The sequence below is a fragment of the Sminthopsis crassicaudata genome, chromosome 1 (genome assembly GCF_048593235.1).
Source record: "Sminthopsis crassicaudata isolate SCR6 chromosome 1, ASM4859323v1, whole genome shotgun sequence".
NCBI classification, from domain to species: domain Eukaryota; kingdom Metazoa; phylum Chordata; class Mammalia; order Dasyuromorphia; family Dasyuridae; genus Sminthopsis; species Sminthopsis crassicaudata.
The window spans coordinates 422,118,653-422,144,504 of NC_133617.1; the positions used below are offsets into that span (position 1 = coordinate 422,118,653).

Genomic DNA, 25,852 nt, shown 5'->3' on the forward strand with positions numbered 1-25,852 from the left:
ATCTCTTTAGTAATATTTTATTTAGGGGCAGCTAAGTGGCGCAGTGGATAGAGCACAGTTCTGAAGTCAGGAGGACCTGAGTTCAAATCTGCTCTCAGATACTTAACACTTCCTAACTGTGTGACCCTGGGCAAGTCATTTAACCCTAACTGCCTCAGGGGGGGAAATTATTTAAAATCTTTGCATCAATATTCATTAGCGAAATTGGTCTATGCAACTTTCCTGGCCCAATGAGACACAAAATAGCCCTAGTTTTTCACTAGCTCCTCTACTCTAAGGTAAGCATACAGTCCTTATCCTTCTGGGTCTTTCAAATAATTTTTATTGTTATTTGTCATGGAGGAACAGAATATAAAAAGACTCTTTTCTAACATTACATAATTATAATAATTAATTTAGTATGAAAAAGAATTTCTCTTCATACAGGGACTGAGGAAACAGAACTATGGACCTAAAATATTACATATTGTCAAACATGGTTTTATTGAACTATTTTTTTCTCTTTAAAAAAAAAATCTTGTTCCAAGAGACAGTTCACAGAATAAAAGTATGGAAGGAATATATTCAGAAATAAATATGAAATGCAAACAAAAGTTATTGATAAAAATGATAATTTAACCTCCCTATTGTACTCCCGCCTCTCCCCCCCTCCAATTAGAAGACAAAAGTCACAAGTAAGTGTTAAAGGTAGTCTTTGGGTAGGATTTCAGGAGGATTAATTCCACTACAAAGGTTTGGAAAGCATTTCATTTCTGCTTGGAAAATATTCCCTGATGCTAATTCACTCAGGCAAGAAAGGAGAAAAAATTATCCTAACACATCAGGAGCCTTTCAGTCCTGCCTCCCTTAGCTCTGGTGAGAAATCTTTCAAAGTCCCACCTAGTTATACCTACAGCATTTTACTTGTTCTGGAGACTTTACTAGACTTACTCATCTTTCGTCTTCTATTGTTCAAAATCCAAACCAGAGCCCAGTGCAGAGCCCAAAGACAAGAGAGTACCAGAGCTCAGACAATTAAATCTTGAGGCCTGTTTGTGAGCCTACAAATCTACTACAATGTCAAATGTTCAGACAGTAACCAGTTCCAGGAATTAAGAATCAATTCCAAACCTCTGGTCCATAACACAGTACACAAGGAAATGGAGAAATGGATTCCAAAGACAGCTCCTTTTTACAGCCAAGAAAAGGAATGAGACTGTAGGGTGGGCTCTTCCTAGACTAATTAGTCAAAGAGATAGGCCTGAGGAGAACTATCAATACATACTGCCTATCATCCAGGTCGTCAGAAATATAGTCCTCAAATTAATACCATAGATTTCCTGTTGAACACTGGTTTCAGCTCTGATGTCTCAGAAGCAGTTTCTAGGAAAGTGGATCACTAGTTATCCTTGTCCATCCATCCTAAGAATCTTCTTCCTAGCTTAAGAGCACCCTCTGCATCCGTTCCCGAACTTCCTTAGGTCCCAAGGATATCATCATCTCTGCAACAGTTGGGCCTCGCTGAAAAAAAAAGGAAAAATCCTGGGATCAGATTCCTAAATGTTCAGGAGGCATCTTCTACCTGCTTTCACAGTTAGAGAGGGACCATGTTGTGGTTTGGTTAGTCTTTCTCAGAACTTAAAGTTTAAATGGTTCAGAGAGCCCAGGGGAAGGATATTGAGAAGTCAGCCAAACTCACCTGCTGCCCACTGAGTGCCATTCGGAGCAGTTTCATCATTCTGACATATTCAACACCTTCTGTCTTCTCTGAAAGTCTTTTCAGCTCTTGGTTCAGCACTTCCTGAGTGAGAGAAATGCCAGGTGTTTCCAACAACCTAGAAGAAGTCCAAGTGATTCATGATATCTTCCAGTCTTCTAAGGGATTCTCTTTAAAGAGGGCCCCAAATGAAGGAATACAGACTTGGAGAGAATTTCCCAGAAGGCTCAGCAACAGGGCAGAATATGGTAATTATCAAACTTCAAAGCTACTTTGAGAATAAACTTACTATGAATAATTCAACGTGGCTAAGTATGAAAAGTTTAGAAGGATCCAGGAAAAGAGACTCTCCTGCGTATTATTAGTTTCCCAAACAGTAGGCTACAGGGTGACCAAAAAGAAGAAAAAGAATCCATTTCTATGCAGGCAAGTGGAAATTAAAAGGGACACCACCAGGAAGTCAGAAAATTGCAAAAGCTTCAGAATAGAATAATGAGTCAATTAGATGACAGGAGGATTAAGGTTTCTGATAAACAAAAGTCACTAAAAATGGCAGAGGTAACTTATCACAAGGCCTCCTTTATCATTTATATAGATATCTTCCCATATCCCTCTTCCCTTTCATGGTTAAACAACTTGAAAAGGTCAATGACAGTCAATGCTTTTATTTCCTTTCCTCTCACCCTCTTCTTAACTCTGCAATCTGGCTTCCAACCTCATGATTCAACTGAAGCTGATCTCTCCAGTTATCTTAATCGACTAATCTAATAGTCTTTCTCCATCTGCATCTTTTTTTCTCTCTCTGTAGCCTTTAACACTGTTGATTGTGCTCTTCTCCTTCATACATTCTTCTCCCTGCATTCTCACGCTCTCCAGGTTCTCTTCCTTTCAGGCACTTTCTCAATATCTTTCATTGAATCTCCACCAAAATCACAGTCACTAACCATGGGTGTGCCCCAAGCTTCTGACCTAAGTTCTCTTCTCTTCTACCCCTATATCATTTTGCTTAGTGAACTCATTGGCTTCCATGGATTCAATTATTGTCTTTATGCAGACAATTCTAAGATGTGCTCTAACTTCTCTCCTGATCTCTAAATCTCATGCACCTGGTCATCTTAAACCTGGATATTCCATAGCTATCTTAAACCAACATATTCAAAATTATACTCCATTATCTTTCCTCCCAAACCCCTGCTCTCTTCCTAAACTCCATATTACCAATGAAAGTAGTCCTACTTTCCCTGTGTCATCCTTGACTCCTCACTCCCATCTCCCCACCAAACCCAATCAGTTGTCAAGAAAGTTGCCATTTCTCCTATCTGCCCTCTTCTCTCTGGACACTGCTACTACCTCAATGCTCCATCCTCTCACTCCTAAATTATTACACTTGCTTCTTGCTTGATATCTCTGACTCATTTCTCCCCACTCCAGTCCATCATCCATTCAGTTATCAAAAAGATCTTCCTGAAGTATGGATATAATCATGTCACTCCCCTATTCAATAAATTGCTGTGATTTGCTATTATCTCCAGAATCAAATATAAAACTCTTGTTTACCTTTTAAAATCCCTTTAATCCTGGGCCCAGAGCTCTAGTCTTTTTTGCACTTTACTCTTCTTTATGCACCCTGTGATTCAGTGATAGTGACTTCCTTGCCATTCTTTGCATAAAACACTCCATTTCCCAAATAAATGTATTTTCACTAGTTGTTCCTCATCATCCCTGCCTCCTGATTTTGTTCAGGTCTGAGTTAAAATCATTCATTCTCATTTATTCATATTCTCTCTCTCTCTCATTCTCTCCTCCCCCCCTCCCCAAGACAAAAGTAAAATTGTCTTGCCACTTTTCCAGACACTTGACCTTAAAATAGTCACAATGGTCAGTGATCAGCACTAGGTTAGGTGATAGTAGGTCTCATATCTAGTGATTGCCCCCTTTCACCAACCTTGAACAAACCACTAACATTGAACTTTAATGCCTCCAACTAGAACCCAAGAATTATATACCATGTGTGTCCTCAAAATATTCAGAGGTATTCTGGACGTTTATTCTGGCTTGCACCCTAGGATCCTCAGGACAAATAACACCATTTTATTAATCTGTCCCTTTACCATTTGCGGGGTACACTAATGGCTGCAAAGCTATGGACAAAGAATGAGTGCCCGGAGGTTAAGGGGCAGGGGCACTCACTCCAAGACCAACGTAGCAATCACATCCACTTCTCCTGAGATGGTCTGCAGCTGTGCTCGGGCCACAGCAGGGCGAGTCCAAAGATAGGAATATGTTGGTGAGACCAAGTCCTGCAAGCGACTGATGCGCCCCTATTAAGAAAAAAGAAAGAGCTGTCAGAGAGAAACCTCAAAAGAGATTCTCCAAGAAAATCTGGGCAAGATGAGCAGAAGAAGAATGGCTCTATGCGTCTTTGTATTGTGTTAGAGCACAATGAAGAGGAAGGGGAAGGACTATATCATCATCCATGATGACATCCTATCTTACCTGGGTCCCTACATATAAATGCACACTGTACATACCTGTCCCAACAAAAGGATCCTCTCTATGTAGTCCTCACTGAGGACGTCCTTGTCCTCCAATCGTTTTCCATACACATCTTTCACCATGGCCTGAAGCTTCTTCACAAACTGGAGCCTCCGAGCCTTATCATTCAACAATCGAATCAAATGCAGCCTATAGGAGAGTTGAAATTACAGATCTGCTCCAAGAGAAAAGGGATGTGAGAGTACTATAAAGGAAAAGGAGATAGAAATAGAGGAAAGAGAAAGTGCCTACTATAATACAGGAAGCATCCATATTCCTGCAGTATAAGTGAAAAAGACCCAAAAAAAGAAAAAAAAAGAAAAAAAAAATTTAATCCAGAATACCATATTATCCCTCCCTGTCCAAAGGAGGAGAAAGAAGATGCTTTTATTTTTACAGATGGGAAAATAAGGAAAATATAATAAAGTAACATTTACAAGTAAGTATAGTTAGAAGTTAGGGTTTCTGGTTTATTTGTCGCCTAAGATATGGTGAATCCCAGGCCCCAGAAACTACAGGGGTAAAGTTGAAAACAAGAACATTTGAGACTCAAAATGATGGAAATGTCCTGGGAGATCAGGTTAAAAAATCCCTTGAACCCCTTTATGATACAGAATTGAGAACTCGGAGCCCTTTGTCTTATTAGCAAATCTATAACTGCTTTGTCAAATATCATTTTTATTTTTCACCCAGGACTCCCCGGAATCAGTTTCAGGACGCCAAACCAACTTATCATGCTTCACTTTCCTTTAGTAACCAAGTACACTTCTTATAATTTTGCAGCAATAACCAGAAAAGACAATAAAGACCCAAAAAGAGAAAGCAAAGCCAGAGTCTCACTTCTTAAGGTTCAGGGATTACTGCTCTTCAGAAAGAATTCTGTTCTAACAATCATGCAATAAAGAATTCACAGCATACTGCTAATACTATTACTGTTATTCCATTTCATCTAAATAATTTAATAACTATCTGTATCATGACTGAACCCAGAGGTTTATAGTTAAAAGGTACCATTCAAAAGATTTAATAAACAAAATCCAAAATATATAAATTCATGGATGAGCTAGGGGAAAAAAACCCACAAAACAGAACTGAGATTCTCAGATCCTTAAGTAAATCTGATCAAATGAGACATATTTTTCAATGTAGTCAATGCAGGAATGTATTTTGCTTGACTACACATATTTATAATAATGGTTTCTGCTACCCAATGGGTAAGTATGAAGGAGAAAAATAACAAAACTGACTTGAGAAATAAAGGAGCTCTTCTTTGAGGAAAAGCCATCCTCCTGTACAGGGTCCCCAAAGAAGATCTAGGCTATACCACCCACCTGTTGAATTCAGGAAGTTTCTCCAGATCCAGCAGGGCTGAATGAGTGCTGACCCCACTTAAGTCAAACTGTTCTATCAACTCTGGCAGTGTCCTCCCCATCTGGTTCCCTGCAAATCAGTCAGATCTGTCAGGGTGCACTCTTCTCCTAGGAGGTCAAGCTCCTTTCCCCTTTTAAATTGTAAGTTGATTCCCAAGATAGACCAAATTGCCTCTCAACACATAAGGATGAGAAGCATCCAACTTTTTCTATAGGTTACCATTCATAGGGCCAAGCCAAGGATTCCAGGTCAGGCTCTTAGTAATTAAGGCACCTTGTAGAGTAGTTCCAGGAGCCTCTTACTCTTAGAAACCTCCTGCCTCCCCTGTCTCCCCTGATCACTGTACCTGCAAATCCTGAGCCATAATTGGTGATGATGTCTAACAAAGTCTCTGGAAGAAAGCCAGCTGAAGCAAAGTGTTCCAAAAAGATGTCTCCTTGACGCTTGGACAACTTGCTGCCATCCTTATTGAGAAGCAGAGGCAAATGGGCAAAGTGGGGTGGTTCCCAACCCAGGGCCCTGTATATAAGGAGATGTTTGGCAGTAGAGACAAGCCACTCAGTGCCTCGAAGAACATGGCTGATACCCATATGATGATCATCCACCACACAGGCCAAATGATAGGTGGGGAAGCCATCACTCTTGAGGATCACAGGGTCACCCTCAACATTGGCAACTTCATGTTGGTTCCAGCCATGTACCAGGTCCTGGAAAGTCTCAGCTCCCTCCTCCAGACGGAAGCGGACAGTTGGCTTGTCGCCTGCTGCCAATTTCCTGGCTACATGTTCAGCACTCAAGAATCGACACCGATTGTCATACCTATTGAAATTTCACAGGAAATATTTTCAGTCCAAGAACCCCTAAGCCCAAGACATCCTAACTTTGCTTGAGCCAATCAACATGAGCTAGACTACACTAGGTTATATGTCATAACAAGTTGTATAAAAATAGGATCCGGAAACATAATATACAATGACTATGATTGTAGTAATGAAAAGAACCAGAAAACAATCAAAATGAAAAGTTGTAAAATTACAAAGAACATGCTTGGCCCCAAAAACAGTTGTCACAGCTGTTCTCTTCCACCCCCCATTGCAGTCCCTCCTAGTTTTTTGGTTTTGTTTTGATGTGTTGATCAATGCCACTAGTATTTTTTCTTTTCTTCTTCTTAAAAAAAAAAAAAATTATGTTATAAGCAATAGTCACTGGGATAAGAAAGGAAGGAATGGCTAGAGGATGATGGTAAAACAAAAAAAAAACAACAATGTAATAAAAATGTATTTCAAAAAGAAACATAGCAATCGAAAAATATCATACTATAAGAGTCAATTGACAAAGTGTCAGAGATTTCTTGGGGTTAACTACCAAGATCATGTTCTGTACCGGGGTGTCTGATGGTTCCTTAAGGCCTCTTTTTTCAGCAGCTCCAGGCGCTGGGGGGTACAGAAGCAATAGTAAGCAGCTCCAGTCTGCAATAGTGCCTTAGTGGCTTGTGCGTAGAGCTCGAGGCGTTGAGATTGCTGGTAGGGTCCAGCAGGACCTCCACGCCGAGGGCTTTCATCAGGAGGAATTCCTGGAGCACAAGTAGTAGTAGGAAGTTAGCATCGACCTGTAAATGCCCCATCCATGCAAAATTCATCAAAAGACTGAGAATGAAAGCTCACTGAGAGACTCACAAGTAGAACACCTTCTCCCCAACTACATCCTGCCTCTCTTTGGTCCCAGTGAACAAATTTATATCCACATCAAGAAACATTCCCCAATATTAGTAGAGTGCTGGCAATAAATATGGAAATGTTAGAAAACTTCCCTGGCTTCATAGGGTTAACCATGAAGTTGAGAAATAGAGCATACCTAAAAAGAAGATAAAAGGCAGGACACATGGAGCCCTGAGAAGTGAAATGGAAATTCACATATGATCAAATTTATTAGGTTTCATACTATCATGATCTCTCTGATTCCTCCCTGTTATAATCCTCTCACTGCCCTATAATTTCCATAACTGGAAATTAAAGATATTTCCCACAGTCAATAGCATCAGAGTCAATCCAATGGGGCAGGTTTCCCAAAAGGCCTTTCTTTTCACTTGCTTAATCTCTGTCCTCCCTTTCCCCATCAGCAGAATACTTGGAAGAAAGGAATAGCTTTGCAAACTTCTCTAAATCTCAAGAAATAACAGAACCAGAGTTTCTCCAGAGTGGATACTTGGACTTTCCACCAAACCTTTGTTTCATTCCCTTTCTACAGAGAGGTATCTGCTAACCTAAGGATTTTCCCTAGCACACTAATGTATTCAGCATCCTCCTCACTTCTTCCTCAAAGAAATTAGGAAGTTATCTTTAAATCACAGCTGTCGGAAGACCTCTTGTGGCCCTTTTTACTTTTCTAAATGGAAGGGAAGAGCCCTGCTTCAGAGCTGGTTACCACAGTTCTTCCTTGGAAAAGAAAACTTTTATTACTGGGTTCTGCAGGAAGTTGTTCATATTACCCCAGGGCATACCTGCCCATTCCAACATGTCCTCGATGTTCTCAGCAGCCCCAGGCACCAAACGGGTTTGATCTGTGTCTTCCAACCTTAAGATGAAACTCCCTTTGTATTTCTTGGCAAAGATGTAGTTGTACAAGGCAGTGCGTAGGCCTCCCAAATGCATGAAGCCTTGTTAAAAGAAAAAAAACTTTCAAATTATGCTAAGCAAATGACTAAAATGTTTAAACATTTTGACTCAGAGAACCCATCCTTATAGGCATATATAGCAAAAAGGACAAAGACAGAAAGACCCTTCATGTGCCAAAATACTTATAGGAAATAACTGAAGACAAAGTAGACTCCCATTGAATGGTAAATAGCAAAACAAACTGTAGCAGGTAAAGGGAATGGAGCATAATTGATGAATATGACGAGAGCAGAGACATGTGGGAAGATTTTAAGAAGGGAGACAAAGTAAAATTAGCAGAACCAGAAAAAACGCTATACACAATGACCACAAAAAAACTACAAATGGAAAACCTAACTGAACAATGTGTAATTAACAACCATTAACTTGGCCCAAAAGAAGGGAATATGTACCCTGCTCCTTTCTTAGCCAAAGTGAGGGTTTATGTATGTGAAATTGTGAATATATTGTCAGATTCAGCTGCAGTTTGTTTTTTCCTCTTTTTTTTTTTTCCTTTTTCATTCACTGCTATGAGAGAGAGGTTTCTAGGAAGGAAATTGGAGAGGTTTCACAGCATCCTGGGGAGAGAGCTGTAAGAAACCTTAAAAGACCATCCAGTCATATCTATTTCAAGATAATGGAGATGGAAAAACAAAAGATTAATTTGGCTTTTTAAAAGAAAAAATGAACAAGATATGAAAAGCTAACAGCAACGAACTGGTAGAGATCTGCCTATCCAATGCAAACTATGAGATACTACTTAGCTCAAAGGCCAATGAGAGGATATCTGCATTTAGGGGGCCCATAAAGTCTAGGATCCATGTTTTCAAACTCTCAACATTCCAACATATTTCTACTTGATCATAAACTATCATTCCAATTTTCTGACCCTCACTGAGACCTCCAATATTCCTATTCTTCAGAATTTTCACCAGATATTAGCCCTGCTCTGACTTTATGCTCCTTCCTGTACAATATGCATCCTGTCATTCCCCACATCATTTCTACATTGTCCTTTGCTCTCAAATTCTTCTTATCATTTTGCTACTTTTCTTTCCAAATCTGAATTCTGGATTATTCGTAGTCCTCTTACATTCCTACTCATCTGAGGCTAACTGGAGCTGGCTTAAGTCATACAACTATACAGGCTGGGTACAAAGTGGGGTCCTCATAGAAGAAAGGCACTGCTTTGTATTCACTCCTAATTGATTCCTATCTTACTCCCCAGCCCCCTTCCTCAAGTGCTACACACCCCTCCCATTCCATCTCAAGAAGCTAAGGACCCTGCCTCTTATTTTCCGGCAAAACCTGAGGCCATTCAATGTGGGCTCCTTATTCTCCCATTCTCTAAACCCTTTGATATCATATTCCATTCTTTATCCATTCTCCTTCCCAGGCTTAGGCCCTCTATTGGGATGCAGTAGATCACATTCTCTCCCAACTTTTCCTTGAAACCTCAATCATCCTCTCTCTCTGTCTTCAATTTTTCCTTATTCAGTTTCATTTTAATGCCTTAAAAACCCAACAGATCCTATCAGCCCCTATACAGTTACCCTATCTTTATCTTTTTTCCCTTTCTTGGCCAAAGTCCTAGAAAAATTAAACTATATTTAATGCCTTCATTTTTCTCTCCTCTCACTCATAAATCTTTTGACATTTGATTTATAATCTCACTACTCAACAGGCAGTATCTCCATAGTTACCCATGATCTCTTACTTGCCGAATGTGATGGTTTATCTCAGTCCTGATCTGTCTTAACCTCTCTCCTGCACCTGACACCATTCACTACTTTATCCTTCTGGATATTCTTTCTTCTATGAGTTTTCCTATTCTATTACATTTTTTCCTAGATCTCTTAACTTTTTGACCACTATTTCCCAGTCTGTTTTGCTGGATCATTATCTACATCACACATCCATCCTAATTGTGGATTGTGAATGTTCCCCCAAGGTTCTGTCCCAGGCCCTCTTCTCCTTCTTTCTTATTTAGCATTTTATTTTGCCCCAGACTAATTACATGTAAAAACAATTTTAATATTCATTTTTAAAACTCTGAATTCCAAATTATTTCCTTTCCTCCCTTCCTCACTGAGAAGGCAAACAATGCAATATAAGTTATACATGTGTAGTCACATGAAGAATTTCTGTATTAGTCATGTTGTAAAAGAAAACACAGATCACAAAAAAAAATAAAATAAAATAAAACAAAATCTTACACCTCAAGAAAAATAAAGTAAAAAAGCAAGCTCCAATCTGTATTCAGACACCATCAGTTCCTTCTCTGGGGATAGATAGCATTTTTCATATGTTTTCCAGAATTTGTCTTGGACAACTGTCATTGGGTCACTGGAAAATAGCAAAGTCATTCACAGCTGATCATTTTATAATATTGCTGTTACTTTGTAAACAATACATTCCACTTTGCTTTCATTCATGGAAGTCTTTCTAGATTTTTCTGAGAATATCTGCTCATCCTAAGACACAATAGGATTCCCTCATAATCTCAAACCACAATATGTTCAGCCATTTCCCAACTGATGAGCATCCCTTCAATTTCCAATTTTTTGCCCCCAGAAAAGAGCTGCCATATTTTTGTACATATAAGTAGGCTCTCTTCTTTTATTCCTCCATACTCTCTCTCTTGCTAATATCATCATCTACCATGGATTTAACTAGCACTTCTAAGTGCATGAGTCCCAAATTAATATATCCAATCCCAGCATACCCTCTGTGTAACCCATGGCTTATTAGACATTTGAAACTGGACATTAATTGTTCATTAGTCCATAAAATCAACATGTCCAAACCATTTATCTTTCTCTCAAATCCTCCCATTTTCCAGACTTCCCATTTATCATCTCATCATTCTCCTCAAAATCTCACTCTTTTTCACCCCATGCTTCCAATCAGTTGCCATATCTTATCATTTCTTCCATAATATCTCTCACAACTCTTCTCTTCACTCACACAATTGATACCCTCCTACTAGATCTCCCTGCCTCAAGTATCTCTTACCATCCAATTCTGCTACCAAAGTGATTTTCCATCAGTACACTGGGTTACTCCAGTGACAGCTTCCTATCACTTCTGGTTTAAAATAGGAACTCTTCTATACAGCTTTTAAATCGAGGCACAATCTGGCACCAACTAATCTTTTCAGATTGATTAGACTGTACTTATCTCCTATACTATGCTATCCAGTCAAGCTGGACTTATTCTTTTAGTTTGCAGGATATTCCATCTCTCATCTTTCATGACTTTATACTGGCCATCCCCTCACATCCCTTTCCTTCCCCCCCCCCCCTGAGGCTGGGGTTAAGTGACTCGACCAGGGTCACACAACCAGGAAGTGTTAAGTGTCTGAGGGCAGATTTGAACTCAGGTCTTTCTGACTTCAGGGCCACTGTGCCACCTAGCTGCCCTCACATCCCTTTCTTAAGAGGAATACTCTTCTTTCAAGACTCAATTCAAGCTTCTTCTGATCTCGTGAATGATCAGTACTCACCAAACTACTCTGTTCTTAAATATTTTGTATTAATCTGTATTTCTTCTCTTCATATCTATTCTGTACTCACTTATTTATGTATTTATTGTCTCCCCTTGTTAAAATGTAAGCTCTGTGAGAGTAGAAATGGGTTCAATAGTTTGTATTTGTATTCCCAGCACTAAGTTCATTACTTGGTGGTGAATTAACTTTGCTTGCTGATTGTTTGACATGCTTCACAGGATCAGAATTCAACAGTCAGTCAAGTACAGAGAGCATAAGTAAAACAAGAAATTTATAGTCTCCATTTTAAAGTCCAAGAAACTGAAGCTAATACAATTTAAGTGACGGCCTAAGCTCAAACAAGTTGTAAGTGCCTGAGGGAGTGTGAGAATGCAGGTCTTCCTAATTTTAAGTCTGGCATTCTATCCTCACCATATACATAGAAAGCTTAGTTACTTCTGAAGGGGCCAAGGCTGGGACAAAGAAGGGCCTATATTTTCAAGCAGAACAGAGAAAAACTAAGGGTTTCTCTGCCTAGGAGTAAAAAATGGCCCTAGCTTGTTGAAACTTCAAATTCTTAAATTCCATTCCTTATATCAACAGCCTCACACATCTCATTTAGCTAACCTGTGTCAAATCACATTTGGCAAAGCTAAAGATGACAAGCATTTCTTCTTGTAAACTTGAAATGAGAATTTTTTTTTCAAAGTTAGGTTTTCATCCAATGCAATTAAATCAGAATTACATTTCCCTTGATTGAGGTGTTGGCTAAGTGCCTCATTCCCTCGAGAGTTTATTTTTTCACTTCGTCTTCAGAGAGGACTTAAAAATATAAATGCAAGTTTTCTGGGAAATGGCAGATTTTCTTTTCTATGAAAACAATGCAGAATCTGCTGCCTCAGCACCAACTTCTGGCATGTCCATGGCTTACCCATAAAGCTTCAAAAAGTAGGTAGAAAGACCCAAAAAATGCCATTTAAAAAATCATGTGCATACAGGTATTAAAATATATTTGTAAAATTTATAAATAAAATTAAGGATACTTGTTCCTACTCTAAAATTGCAGCCCTTTTGGGCCATAAAGATTAGTCTTCCTAGCAGAAAACTGCTTGGGAAGATTTCAGCTAGGGACAGCCAAGTAGAGCAATGGATAGAGTGAGGCCTAATCAGAAAGCCTCCTCTTCCTCAGTTCAAATACGGCCTCAGACACTTCCTGGCCGTCGGGCTAGCTGACCTGGGCAAGTCACTTAACCTGGTTTGTCTCAGTTTCCTCATCTATAAAAGGAACTAGAGACAGAAATGGCAAACGCCCAAGTATCTTTGCCAGGAAAACTCCAAAGAGAGTCACAAACAGTTGGACATGAGTAAACAACAGAAGGTCTTTAGCATCTTCGCTGTCCAGCACAGCACCTGGCCCAGAGTGCACCACCTCTACCGCGAGTGGCAATTCTAAGATAAAACCCACATGTTACAGTTTCATCTGATGAGAATGGGCACACCCTACAAAGTGAATCCATGAAAACCCAATTGAGGGCTGGGAAAAGTTTTACAGATTTAATATTGTAAGTAGATAATGACATCGCGGCAGTTTTTACAAACTCTGGTGTTAGGGTTAGGAGATTACAGCTAACCGGCATTCCGTACCAAAAAACGCTGGATACTTAAAACACTTAACACGGACTAAAGGTGATTTACACGGAGCCCCTCCCCTCCCCCACAGGAGCACTTCTAGGGGGAGAGATGAAGGACCTAGTGAGGAAAGATATACGTTTTCTGTCAAGGGCAACATACGGATCTGTCGTAATTTGTTACGAGAGGGGATTTCTCCCGAGAATGGGGATTCACTTGGGAAGTACGATTCACAAAGTTACAATAAAACCCCATCTTTAAAAAAAAACCTTACGCGGGATATGTTAGTATCTATGTTACGCACTTCACAGGCTGACTGCAAAGTTCCACTGGAAATGTCATGTTCATCCAACAAGCACTTACTAGGACCCGCAGCGTATGGAAAGGTGAAGGAGGAGACGCGGCTTTTGCTCTCCACCCCCTTGATTTTTTACAAGGCCATTTGCATATATGTAAAATTACTCGGTAAAAGTACTGTACATAGCGCAGCAAGGATAAATCTCCCTGGGGTAGCGGGGGGGGGGGGGTGGTCAGGGAGAGAAGGGAGCTCCTTTTCCTTCCTCGTAGTCCATCCCCCCCTCCCAAGTCCTAGTGAATTTCTCTTCCCTCTTTCCCCACCCCCCACCCCCGACCGGCTCCGTAGCTGAGCCTACAAACCCCCCTGAAGGGCAGTTAGTTACCTGTGGGGCTCGGGGCGAACCTGACTCTCACAGCGGAGCTCTTCGGTCCAGAGCCCCCACAGTACCCGCGCCATCGCCCCGCCCCCCAGGGAGCTCGGCCAAACGGAGCTGGAGCAGCCCTAGCAGCAGAGCAGCCATGTGGGACTGAATGCACACGTGGCTAAACAGGTTCACTTCCGGGCAGGGCGCTAGCCAATCGGCTCCTCCCTTTTCGAGGAGGCGGAGCCTCTCTTTAAAAGGACAGGGTCCCTTTTCACGTTGTACTGGAGAATCCTATCTCCGTTTGGGTGGGAGTACTGACTCTTCGCCAGTTACTTCTCACACCTTTGGCCGAAACGAGAGGAGGGTATCCGTCAGTCTAGGAAAGGGGAGGCAGGGAGAGCTGGTGAGTCTCCATAGGAACCTCCACCTGTTTCCGGTGGGCGTGTGTGTATGTGTGTGTATGTGTATGTGTGAGTGCGCGCTCGTGTGTGTGGGGAGGGGGAGAGTACGGGCTGAGACGGGGGCCAATCTCGTCTGCTCGGCATTTCCCGGCGGCCCCCTCGCTGCGGTGGGTGTTGTACACAATCATCATGGCGGCGGCCGGAGCCCCGGATGGTGAGTATGGGGGGCAAGCTCCGGGAAGAGAGGACCGGCGGGCGGGCGAGCGGCCCGGAGCCGGGGCAGTGGAGGAAGGGGGCGGAAGGGAGCGGTGTAGCCCCGGAGAGGAGGGAGGGTGAGCGAGTGGAGCGGGCGGGCCGCCTGTCCGCGAGGGAGGGGGCCAGGGCCGGCGCTGCGGGTTCCCCTCGAGGGGCCTGCCCTGGAGCCCGAGCCCGGGCACGGGCGGGTGTCCCGGGGCTGCGCCGAGCCGAGGGAAGGCGCGGCAGGGGGTCGGCCCCGCCCCTCCCCCAGCGTCCCGCTCGCTGTCCCTCACCGCCCCGCGCGCCGGGCCCGAAATGCTGCCACCGCCTCTAGCTTCGGCGCCCCGCGTCCGTCCCCCCGAAGAGGCGCAGAAGGCCAGGGTCGCCGCCGCCCCCACCTCGCACTCCCGTGGGTCTTGTTTTGTGTTTAGAAGTCGAGGAGCCCGGCATGGAAACGGATGCCCAGAAGCTGCAGCTCAACTGCGTGGACGCCGAGGCTGAGACCTCGCTGTGCTCCTCGTCTTCGCCCTCGGCCGCGGCCGCGACGGCCAAGGGCAACCTGCAGGCAGACCCGACCCAGGGGGGCATAGCCAGCGCCCAGGCCTCCGTCAGCAACGGCGACGACGCCGACACCGAGAAGGAGCTGGTGGATCTGAAGATCATCTGGAACAAGAACAAATACGACGTGCGAGTGCCTTTGGACAGCACAGGGGCCGAGCTGAAGCGAAAGATCCACTCCATTACAGGTAGGTGTCCCTAGGGGAGGGGGGGCAGCGTGACCAGCGGACGCGGTAGCTGCCCTTGGAGCTTATCAGTAACCGGAGCCACCGAGCTTATGTAGCAGCTTTAAAGTTTGCAAAGAACTTTGCCGAGATCTCATTCGATCCTCGTGACAGCCCCGGGAAGGAGTTGTTATTATGTTGCCCATTTTACAGATGGAAAAATTGTGGCTGAGAGAGGTTGAGTAACTTGCCCAGGCAAATGCAGGGAAGTGTCTGAGGTCAAATTGGAACTCGGGGCTGCCTGACTCTAGATTAGCTATGCTCCCTAACTGCCTCCAGGGTAAAAGTCCCGGCTGTGGGCAAAGCTTTTTAAACTCGGGGTCTGGGACTAGGTTTCAGGATGGCAAAATATGACTGCGTGTGTGTGTGTGTGTGTGTGTGTGTGTGTGTGTATACACTAAGCTATATATGTTTGTTTATCTGTATATGTCTTTATTTCAGCATAATTGGTTTGTTTAGTAATTTTGTGTTTTTGTTTTGTGCATTTAAAAACATTCTGCAAAGAATTATTTTCTCTCTAAGAAGAGGTCTGTAGGTTTCACCCATCAGTCAGGGATCAAGAATAAGTAATCTTTGCTAATAATAATCATAGTTCACTTTTTAAAGCTGGCGTTAAGGTTTACAAAATACTTTATAAGGATGGCTTCACTGAATATTCTTTTCCTCCCCAAACCCCCTGAAGTAGGTACATTTTTTTTAATCATTTCATTTAGGAGGAAATTTAGGCTTAGAGACATTAAGTAATTAACTCTGCATTGCACAGCTCATCACTATGTAAGGAAGGATTCATATCTAGGTTTTATTGATTTTTTTAGTACAACACTTTATCCACTGTGTCCCCCAAATGCCAATCTCACGGGTGGAGGGAATTGTCTAAAGAAATGGAATCACCAGGTTAGGCTCCCCTCCACCACCACCACCACCCCCCAAAAAATCTTAATTGAATTGGATAGATCCAAATAAATTCACCCTTGATTTTATTCCTCTCTCCCATACTTAAGGCTTACCACCTGCCATGCAGAAAGTTATGTTTAAGGGACTTCTACCTGAGGAGAAAACATTACGGGAAATCAAAGTAACCAGTGGTGCCAAGATTATGGTGGTTGGATCTACAATAAATGATGTTTTAGCAGTAAACACACCCAAAGATGCAGCACAGCAAGAAGCGAAAGCTGAAGAGAGTAAGAAGGAACCACTTTGTAGGCAGAAGGTTGGTGACTTATTGATTGTTGCTGGTGCTAAGAATTTGGGGTTTGTGTCATTTCTTGAAGCCTGGCCTGTTGGTTCCATTCTTCCCTGAATAAGCCTTTTCCTCCCCATAGTCCATCATAAAAATCTGAAATGGCATTCTGGATGTATACCTCTAAAATTAAGTTGAAGCGGATCATTTGCATCATTATTTGATTTGGGATGTAATTACTGTATCCAAAGTCTAACCATATAAAATTAAGGGGACTATATATTCCATGTTGTGGAGCTCAGAATTGGGGGTAATAATTTCCTCTAATATACCATGACATCACCCTTAGAAAAAAATGAGTTGGTGTTCTATATCCCTTTTCAGAGGAGTATGACCACAGCTAGCAGTAAATATTCCCAGGTTTGCTTTCTTAGGTAAAACACCCAGAGTTCTTGCAGCCAGAAACAATAGTTTTCATATCTGTAAGACATAACTCCAGATGTATTTAAAAAGTCATATGAAACTTTGTTTTATAAATGGATATACACTGTGTTGTGTTACCTGACCAAGGTAAACCAAAAGCTTTGTCCTTTATAGGAAAAGGCAATTTTAAACTAACATTAGATACATTTTTCTGTCCTGAATTTTCTTGCAAACTCCCCTAGCTCTGTTATTTTATTTTAGTGTCCTAGGGAATTTTCTGCATTTTTTTCTTGCCATACAGATGTGTAAATCTATGCACATATACTTTCCTAATAATTAATACTATGGTTCTGTTTATGTTTAGTACATCATATCTTTTGTGGCCACAGAATACCCTTAACTATAAGGTTTGTGTTTCTGACGCTGACTTAATAAGCCTAAAGCCTTTGTAAAGCATGATTCAGTTATGCTGTTAACATACTGACTTGTTCTCCTGATGCAGGTTATGAGGCATAGCACTCCCTAAGGAGAGAAACCCAACCCCTGGATTTTTTTTTTTTTCACCCTCTTTAAGACTATATCGATGTCAAGCTCATACAAAAGCTGGGAAGAAATAGAAAATGTTTTTTCTGGCATTCTTGCTGCTCATAGTTAGGGATAGATTCTTTGTCATCTTCCATATCCTGAAGATCTTTCTTAATTGGCAAGAACTTTAAATAGTATATCAAAGAAATATGATTTAGTGAGAATGGTGAACCATTATGTCTTCAAATTCATTTAAGAAGCATTATATGCACAACCTCAAAGTATTGGTGGCTGATTAGGGCTTTCTCTGATTAGTATTTCTTAATTCAGATGGAAGCCATCAATCTCCTCCAAAGTCTGTAATAACATCATCATCCCCCAAAAAACACACAAACCACTTTCCAAGAAAAGAAGCATCCAACCTTATAAGAATTTAACTTGTAAGGAGATTTTCTCCATACTTTTAAAGGTATAATCAAGTGAGAGTTTGTTATTTTTGATATTCTTTATTTCTGAAAATTTAGAATTTAGAATTGACATACTATGGTCTTGTATTTCTTTCAGCCACATTTTTCTATGCTTGTTTAGCTAGAGACTATTTAATAGATAGATAAAAACTTTGGGGAGGAAGAGGTTTGGGGGTGATCAGGGAAGTTAAATCTACTTGAATTTAAGGGTACTAAAAACTTTTTAAAAATACTCTCAAGTATTCATTATCTGGAGTGCTTTTTAAATCAAAATATTAGGATAGAAATTTTTTTTTTCCATTTGAGTCATTCGTAGATTTCAAAGTGATACATTTTGTATTTTTAAAATGCTAAGATAGCTAAGAGCTATTGCTTAAGAAGAAGCAAATAACCTCACTTCAGGCATGTTTCTCTGCATTGTAATTTCTGATTTATGTTCTAGCAACACAGAAAAGTGTTAGATAAAGGGAAACCTGAAGATGTGATGCCTTCTGTTAAGGGTGCCCAGGTAAGCAAAGCCCCTTGACCCATTGTGGTCATTCTGAAATTTTGTGGCCAATCTACTGTGTTTGGTTTCCTGAAATTCCTTCAAATTCTTCTTCCCCTCACTGTTCAGGGGATGAATAATTTTTATTGCCTGTATTCTATAGTTTGGTCTGTTCTTTGTTCTTTTTACCTTATGATAGTCTATCACTACAGCAGTTTTCTTATGTTTCCAGGAACGATTGCCAACAGTACCTTTATCAGGCATGTATAATAAGACTGGAGGAAAAGTGAGACTCACCTTTAAATTAGAACAAGACCAGTTGTGGATTGGCACTAAAGGTAATCCACTATTGATGTATATCATATTTTTTTCTTCAGAATAAAAGTGTTTCTGTTGCCTATATGACCCTTATTCTAAACTAACTTCTCTTTATTATACTCTAGATATTACTCATTGTTTTATTTACTCCTTTACACATTTAAGTTCAGTTGTTCCCTTTTTAATTATCTTTTCAATTTCGTGTTAGTGCCTCCCAATTAAGAATTCTTTTTTTAGGGCTATTAAGTTGCTTTCTAGGCAAGTGAAACAGCTGTGCTATATAATAGGAAGCACTCTGGACTTGGATTCAGGTGAGAATTGGCTTTGAATCCTGCTTCCAGCTCTTAGCTCTTATTGTGACATAGACAAGTTCCTTAAAATCCCTGAACCTTAGTTTCCTCGTCTGTAAAATGGGGGTGATACCTGCTTTTATCTGTGAATCAAATGAGATTATGTAAAAAGTAAATCATAAGCAATTAAAGCACTATATAAATGGCAGCTATTATTAATTATTAGCATTATTTTGTTTAAACTATGTCTTTGCTAAAGTAATCATTAGTTAAAGAAAAATATCTCCTTTACACTGATTATTCTTTTTTGTAACTCTCTTTCCAATTGTCTTGGAGGGGAGAGAGTAGGAAGAGGCTAGGAAATCCTTAAGATACTGAAAACCACTTTTTGTTAAAGATGAAGACGCTAGGCAATTATGAATGCTCTCAAATCAAGCCTTAGTGGTTTTCTAACGTCATTTGTTGTCAGGTCAGATCATAACCAAGATCTTTTGTCCACTTCTGTGCCACAGAAACCTTAAAAAGCTACCTTCATTATTACTTGTCCAGAAATAATTGTACAGTATCAACTGTGCCAATTTGTAAACTTCCCAGCAGAAGATAATTGGATTTTAATCTGGGTGAGCCTAGACATTAAACAATGCTAGGTGTCCTCAAATTGTTGATTTCTAGTCTTGGGTTACTCAACAAGAACTTGACCTTGTTGACCTTCCAAAACATAGTTTATTTAGTTTTTGTTGTTGGTTTTTCCCCAGAACAGTGTTTTCATTAATATAGAAAGTTCCTAGTGAGGAAACAGGCCAGTGTTTATCAAAGTCAAAATTTGATCATATCTTCATACTCCCAAGACTAGCTCCAAGTCCACTGTACAGCACTATCTCACTTTGAGAAGAAGCTTACAGTTATGTAGAGCTTTACAATCTACTGGGTGTTTTCCTCCCCAAAGCCCTGTAAGATAGGATTGTACAAGTATCAATTCCAACCTTACAGATGAGGAATCTTAATCTCAAATTGTAACTTGTTGAAGTTCACATGCCCTATAAGAGACAACTGGGATTCAAAACCCAGATTCTTTGATTCCTAATCCAATGTAAATTCTGCTAAACCATTTAATAACATCAGAGCCCCACTACTAACTTTTTCAAGAAAGAATTTTTTTAGGTGTAGTAGTAACTAATTTAGATGGTATGGAATAATATGTTAAAGCTGGAATGGACTTTTAGAAGTCATCTATTCTAACCCATTCATTTTATAGATGAGGAAACTGAAGTCCAAAGTAACATTTTTTTCCACTAGCACACAGATAATTAGTAACAGGTTGTAGAACCCAGATTTCTTAAATCCCAGTTTTTCTTCTGAGTCTTTCGCTATCTTTTTTTCCTTTGTATCTGTTTTTGCAGCTGTCATACTTATGTTTTATGTGTCTGTACATACTCAATGTGCCCTGGATCTCTCCTTACTATTTTTGTTTTGTTTTGTTTTTTTTGTTTGTTTGTTTGTTTTTATCCTTACCTATGTCATTGTTTCTTCACTGCCCTGCATCCTACTTGCTCTTCCTGTCCTTACTTGGCTTACCTTTGTATAGCCTCATTTTACTCCAGTTGCCACTCACTGCCCTCTTCTTTTCTCCTATTTGACCACCATTCCTAAAATTGCCATAAAACGTCTTTGGCCCATGTGTGATGCATGGTATCTGGCAGGTGTATGCTACATGAACTCTGAAAGATTTTTTAAGGTAATTTTTAATGTGTGTGTGCATGTCAGGGGTAGGGAGGAAACAGGGGAAGAATGGGAGGCAGTTGCCTGGGGTATATTTCTGAATAGAATAATATAGGATTTAAGGGTGGGAAGAGGAGAAATGATTGGGAGATGTGCCTAAGTGAAACTTTCTTAGGAAATTTTGGTCTGTCAGTCTAAAAGTATTTAATAAAACACCTGTTCCTACCTCCCCTCCCTGACCAAGCCTGCCCCGGGCAGTAAAAGCACATCACACATCATTGGGTTTATGCAATAAGCATGCAAATATAGTACTTTGGCTATTGAATGATAAAATTTGTTTAATTCCAACAGAGAATTTTGTCCTTGTTCTTTATAAAGATGGACTAAATACATATTGGCAGATCTGTTCATTATCTGGTGTTTTGGATAAACTATTTTCTGTTTCTGAATGGTTCCTCTTAAATAAGGTTTCTTAGAGAAGAGAATGGTTTTAACGACTAGTTTTTGTGGGTAGAGAATAGTCTATCTAAAGTAGGAAGGGGAAAGTATTAGAACCACAAGTGTTGTTAGAGAATCATGTCAGATTTACTGAAATTGGAGTGCCACTTAATAATAAAAGTATAATTCCTTTTAACATAGAGCGAACTGAAAAATTACCCATGGGCTCCATTAAAAATGTGGTCAGTGAACCTATTGAAGGACATGAAGATTACCACATGATGGTAAGTAAGCTGCTAGCTTAGTAACAGAATATATTCAGTATTTCATTCCACCAAATTGACACTTGGAATTTTGTATACAAAGAAAAAGAACTGAGTCCTCAGAATGTACTGTAATGGTGCCCTTATGTTTCACATAATACAGTTTCATGAACTTGCTCCAGGGTAGCTCATTTCTATTTTCTCCCCTATGTGGCTTTGAGTCCTGTTGCTACAGAATAGGCAGCTTTTTCCAGTTGTCTCCTAGGATATGTATTTACTAACCCTTGTATTTGCACAACTTTGCTTTAAGACCAAATAAATAGCTGTGAAGAGTAGCAATGGCTTGGGAATTTTCACTTTCAAGTTTGAGCCAAAAATAAAATACTAGTTTGGGATAAGGAAGTACTCCAGGCAGTCAACTGTTTGCAATGCTGCTAAGGTATGTCTATTTTTTGCAATCTTTGGACAGCAGTGATGGTGCTGTAAGAGTTAATGCATAGCAGTGTGCTTTCTTGTGATTTGGGAGGGGGAGGAGGGGGGCTAAACAAACCTGTAGATCTTTTTTTTTTTTGCTCCCAGGTACTAATTCAAAATCCTTTCTTGAATCCAAATGGATTCCTTTTTAGGAATCATAACTAAAACTACACTGACTGAAGTGAAGGTTGAAGTAATTATATAGCTAATTTAGGCAAATGCTGCTCTTATACAGAAATGGTCTGAGGAATAGGCCACTGGAATAATGACTACAGAACCATGTTACATTCTTCCTGGAATGGGGGGGGGATCCTGAGCAGAGGTACATAGAGAAAAGACCAACTTTAAATAATGTTTGCTTTAAATTTCTTGGGCATTTTGTCACTGGTTATGATCAAAATAACCATAAGAGATTTTTTTTTTTTTTTTTTTTTGTCTACAAATCTTCATATGATTTAATTGTGGAAATTGTTTAGGATTTTTTCAGCTGTCATATCTTAAATGTATTAACTTTAGCCCCTATCCCTGTAAAGGAATAAGGAAATAAATAAACATGATTTTCTTATGCCTTATGCCTTCAGATTCATAGCTGATCTGCCTGTTGTAGGCTTGTGGAGAGAGAATAGGTAAAACAAATTGGCTGTATTCTCACTCTTAAGGATAAGGAAAAAGTATTTCCAGCCTGCAATGAGACAGCCTTATACCATGAGCACTTTCTGCTTTCATTCTCTCCATCTTCCTCCAGCTTTCCCTGCTACCATAACATTGGGAGGAAAGTTAGGGCTTGGATTGAGCTTCAGGAATGATACATTTGGCATCCACCCCTAACCTTTGACTAATTACTTGCTACCACGTGATTTTTCCAGAACTACTAAATAGGTTTGTCACCACGTACAGTAATTGATTTAGAATTACTTCTGCCTTTGTAGTTTTTAAAGTCTTGTGGTGAAAGTGATTTTTTTAAACAAGCTTTTTTTTTTTTAGCATTTCAAAGAAGGCTTGAAATCTTAACAAGCTTTTAACTTAAATGACACCAAATGGGTCATCCCTGCCTTAAAATCCAGTAAGTTGCCATGGAGAAAACCCTAAATATGGATTTCATTTCTTTTCTTACTATTGTGAACATTGTATTTGACCCAAGAATTCTACCTTTCTTATCTAACCAAGAAAGTTTCATCTGGAATATTGAATCACAGGTCTAAAGGAATTTATCCTTTTTGAATTTTGCTGGAAGAGGAGTGATTCATTGTTAGTGTATACTGAGGATCCTGTTTCTTTGGTGTCCCTGGCTCTGAAGTACTGCTTGGTTTCCTTTTTCCCTTTCAGGCATTTCAGTTGGGTCCCACCGAAGCCTCTTACTACTGGGTGTATTGGGTTCCAACTCAGTATGTGGATGCAATCAAAGACACTGTGCTGGGAAAATGGCAGTATTTTTGAAAGCACTTTCACCTCTGGCACAGGAGACTGACCCAAAGTGAAGGACATTGCTGGGAGAGGCCTGCAACATGCCCGGATTTCATAGTCCTGGAACTTTTATTAATTCAAATCTGAGGAGATATTGACTGAAGCCAGAGGTGATGTACTTTCACCATTAGTTTACTTTTAACTTAAAATTGCAAAATCCCTTCCCTTCAGTCAGCTTCAAACCATATTTAAAGTGAATACGGTGGAAATCAATAAATCTTAATTCAGAACGCGTTGTGTGGAATACTCTTAAGTGTTCTGAGAGTAGATCTGCCAATTTCGTTTAAAAACAAATGATCAAAATATATATATATATCTGGGTTTTTTAATGTGATTTGAACTAAAAAATATTTTCATAAATCTTTGGTTGCAAATGGTTAATTTGAGCTGATTTGTTGTGACAGAGTTTGAGGCACATTTTTTTTTTTTTTTAATTTTCCTACTTATAAATTGTAAATGGTATGCAAAGTTGGGGGGGTGGGGTTAGTAAGCCATATTTTTCTGGCCTTTGGTTCAGGTTTGACCTGAACCCTCCCCTCCCTCTCAACCTGTCTTCCCCTTGCCCCCCAAGAACAATTGAGCTTTTAATTTTTATTTTTAAATCCAAAGATGATTTATTTTTCCTCTTCTCTGTATTTCTCTACCCCTTCACTTTTCATTTCCTGTGATCATTTTGTTTCTTTCTATTTTGATGCTGACTGATCACACAATGGGGGGGAGGTGGTAAGGGACACATCATTGGGTTTTAAGCATCATATCCTACAGATGCTCATTTTAGGGCATAGTGACCCTAAAATTGTTCCCATCCCTCATTCTTTCTTTGTGAAAATCCAACTGCTCTTGGTATAAAACATCTTGCCCTGAGGTTCCAGATTCCCATGCAGGTCAGCTGCCTCATTTTAATGGCTGGCAGAATTGAGCAGAGGTCCTACAATTCCCTAGACTATCTTGGGTGTGACTGGTCCATTGTCATGACAATTCATAGCAGAAATAGGCACCAAGAGTCCTGGACAGTTGGAGGTCTTTCTGACATGGCCTATCACTCTCCATCGTGCTGGTTCATTTTGCCACTGGAGTTAAGAAGAACCAGGCATGGTTCCCCTAAAACTCTCTGACAAATGGCAATGAAGTCAGGTACATTCCTATTTTTCTTTGGACATCATTTAAAAGAATTTTTTGGGGGAAGTCTAACTGTAACTTTAGTCATGCTTCCTATTTCTTTTTGGTCATTCTGCTCACCAGCCATTAAGTTCAAGTGTCCTTTATCTCAGGTTCAGTCACACTGACCTTTTCTATCCTGGAAAGGTGCTTGCCATGAGTTAATGATATCTAAAAGACAAGACTGACTCCATTGGACCAGCAATTGCCCTTCTCACTTATGTTCCTTGTGCTCCTGGTATCCTCGGTCACTTTTTTTTTTTTTTTTTTTTTGATGGATTGATAACTTCTGAAGGTAGAGGGAAAACTCTTGTGTTTCTTCCCTTTGCTGTTGTCTTTGAAATCCCCCCTGTCAGATGCAGGCCTCTGGGTTAGGTCTCCAAGCTTAACCGGTCAGCAATGGCACAGCTGACCTACAGGTTTTAGGTGGCTCCCTTCTCAATGTGTAGAATATATTTTAGTGTGTGTTTTTGACTGAGAATGACTATGCAGTGTAAGCCAGTTGTGAGAGCTATTCTGTACCCTTCATGTCTAATGTGTAGTTTGGGAGTCCAGCTCACACAAGAAGAATAATCTGCTGCTTATTATATTGCAGTTGTTCCTAAGTTATTTAATGTATAGGAAAATCATTTTATTGTCAGTAAGGGCATAAATATTGTATATGTGTTGGAAGTTTCTTAGAAACTTTGTTTCCATCCTTTGAAAGTAGCAGTAACTGCAGCATTTGTATATCCAATTGTATATCAATGTTCAGTTTCCCCAGCGGGGAGACAGTACAGTATATGAAGGAAAGTCTGTGTGTCCTACTCTCGGCAGCCCATCAGTGCTGCATTGTACAGCTCTGCAGACCAAAAGGTCGCATAACAGCGTGCATTTCTGGCATCAGCATGGTCTTGGTTTTAACTTTCTCCATCCATTGTATTCATTTCTTCATCTAGTGATGTCATTTGAACAAGCATTTATTAAAACCATGCTTGCTATATGTAGAACACTGTGCTAAGCACTGAGTAAGATGTGGAGTTTATAGCAAATAGAGTCCTTGTCCTTACAGGTCTTACAGTCTAGTACTCTGCCTTTTCTTTTAAACCCACCCCACTTGCCTCTTCTTTAAAAAAAAAAAAAAATCCATTTCTCTATCCTGCTTGCCTAAAATAATGTTTTCAGAGCCTCAGTGGTATATCACCTTTCATTT

The 25,852-nt window shown here is 40.2% G+C and overlaps 2 protein-coding genes across 4 annotated transcripts; one reads left to right on the forward strand and one right to left on the reverse strand.

Moving 5' to 3' along the window:
* Nucleotides 1–305: 305 nt before the first annotated feature.
* On the reverse strand, nt 306–14,205 carry EARS2 (glutamyl-tRNA synthetase 2, mitochondrial). Its single transcript, XM_074280370.1, is given in 10 exon segments — nt 306–1,500; nt 1,679–1,814; nt 3,887–4,017; nt 4,228–4,381; nt 5,563–5,671; nt 5,949–6,421; nt 6,986–7,175; nt 8,103–8,258; nt 14,053–14,151; nt 14,154–14,205. Coding segments are annotated over 10 exon segments (1,569 nt in total). The 5' UTR covers nt 14,191–14,205; the 3' UTR covers nt 306–1,416.
* An 81-nt stretch (nt 14,206–14,286) lies between these two features.
* On the forward strand, nt 14,287–23,862 carry UBFD1 (ubiquitin family domain containing 1). 3 transcript variants are annotated; one of them, XM_074280372.1, is made up of 7 exons: nt 14,287–14,437; nt 15,104–15,418; nt 16,456–16,664; nt 18,492–18,557; nt 18,769–18,874; nt 21,503–21,585; nt 23,365–23,862. In XM_074280372.1, exons 2-7 carry the CDS (start codon nt 15,121–15,123, stop codon nt 23,473–23,475), a joined length of 873 nt encoding a protein of 290 aa, XP_074136473.1. In that variant the 5' UTR covers nt 14,287–14,437; nt 15,104–15,120; the 3' UTR covers nt 23,476–23,862. The 3 variants fall into 3 exon arrangements, with proteins under 3 accessions (XP_074136473.1, XP_074136472.1, XP_074136474.1); XM_074280371.1 differs by having other exon boundaries at nt 14,312–14,649; XM_074280373.1 differs by lacking the exons at nt 21,503–21,585; nt 23,365–23,862 and adding an exon at nt 20,845–20,993 and having other exon boundaries at nt 14,313–14,649.
* The last annotated feature ends 1,990 nt before the right edge of the window (nt 23,863–25,852 follow it).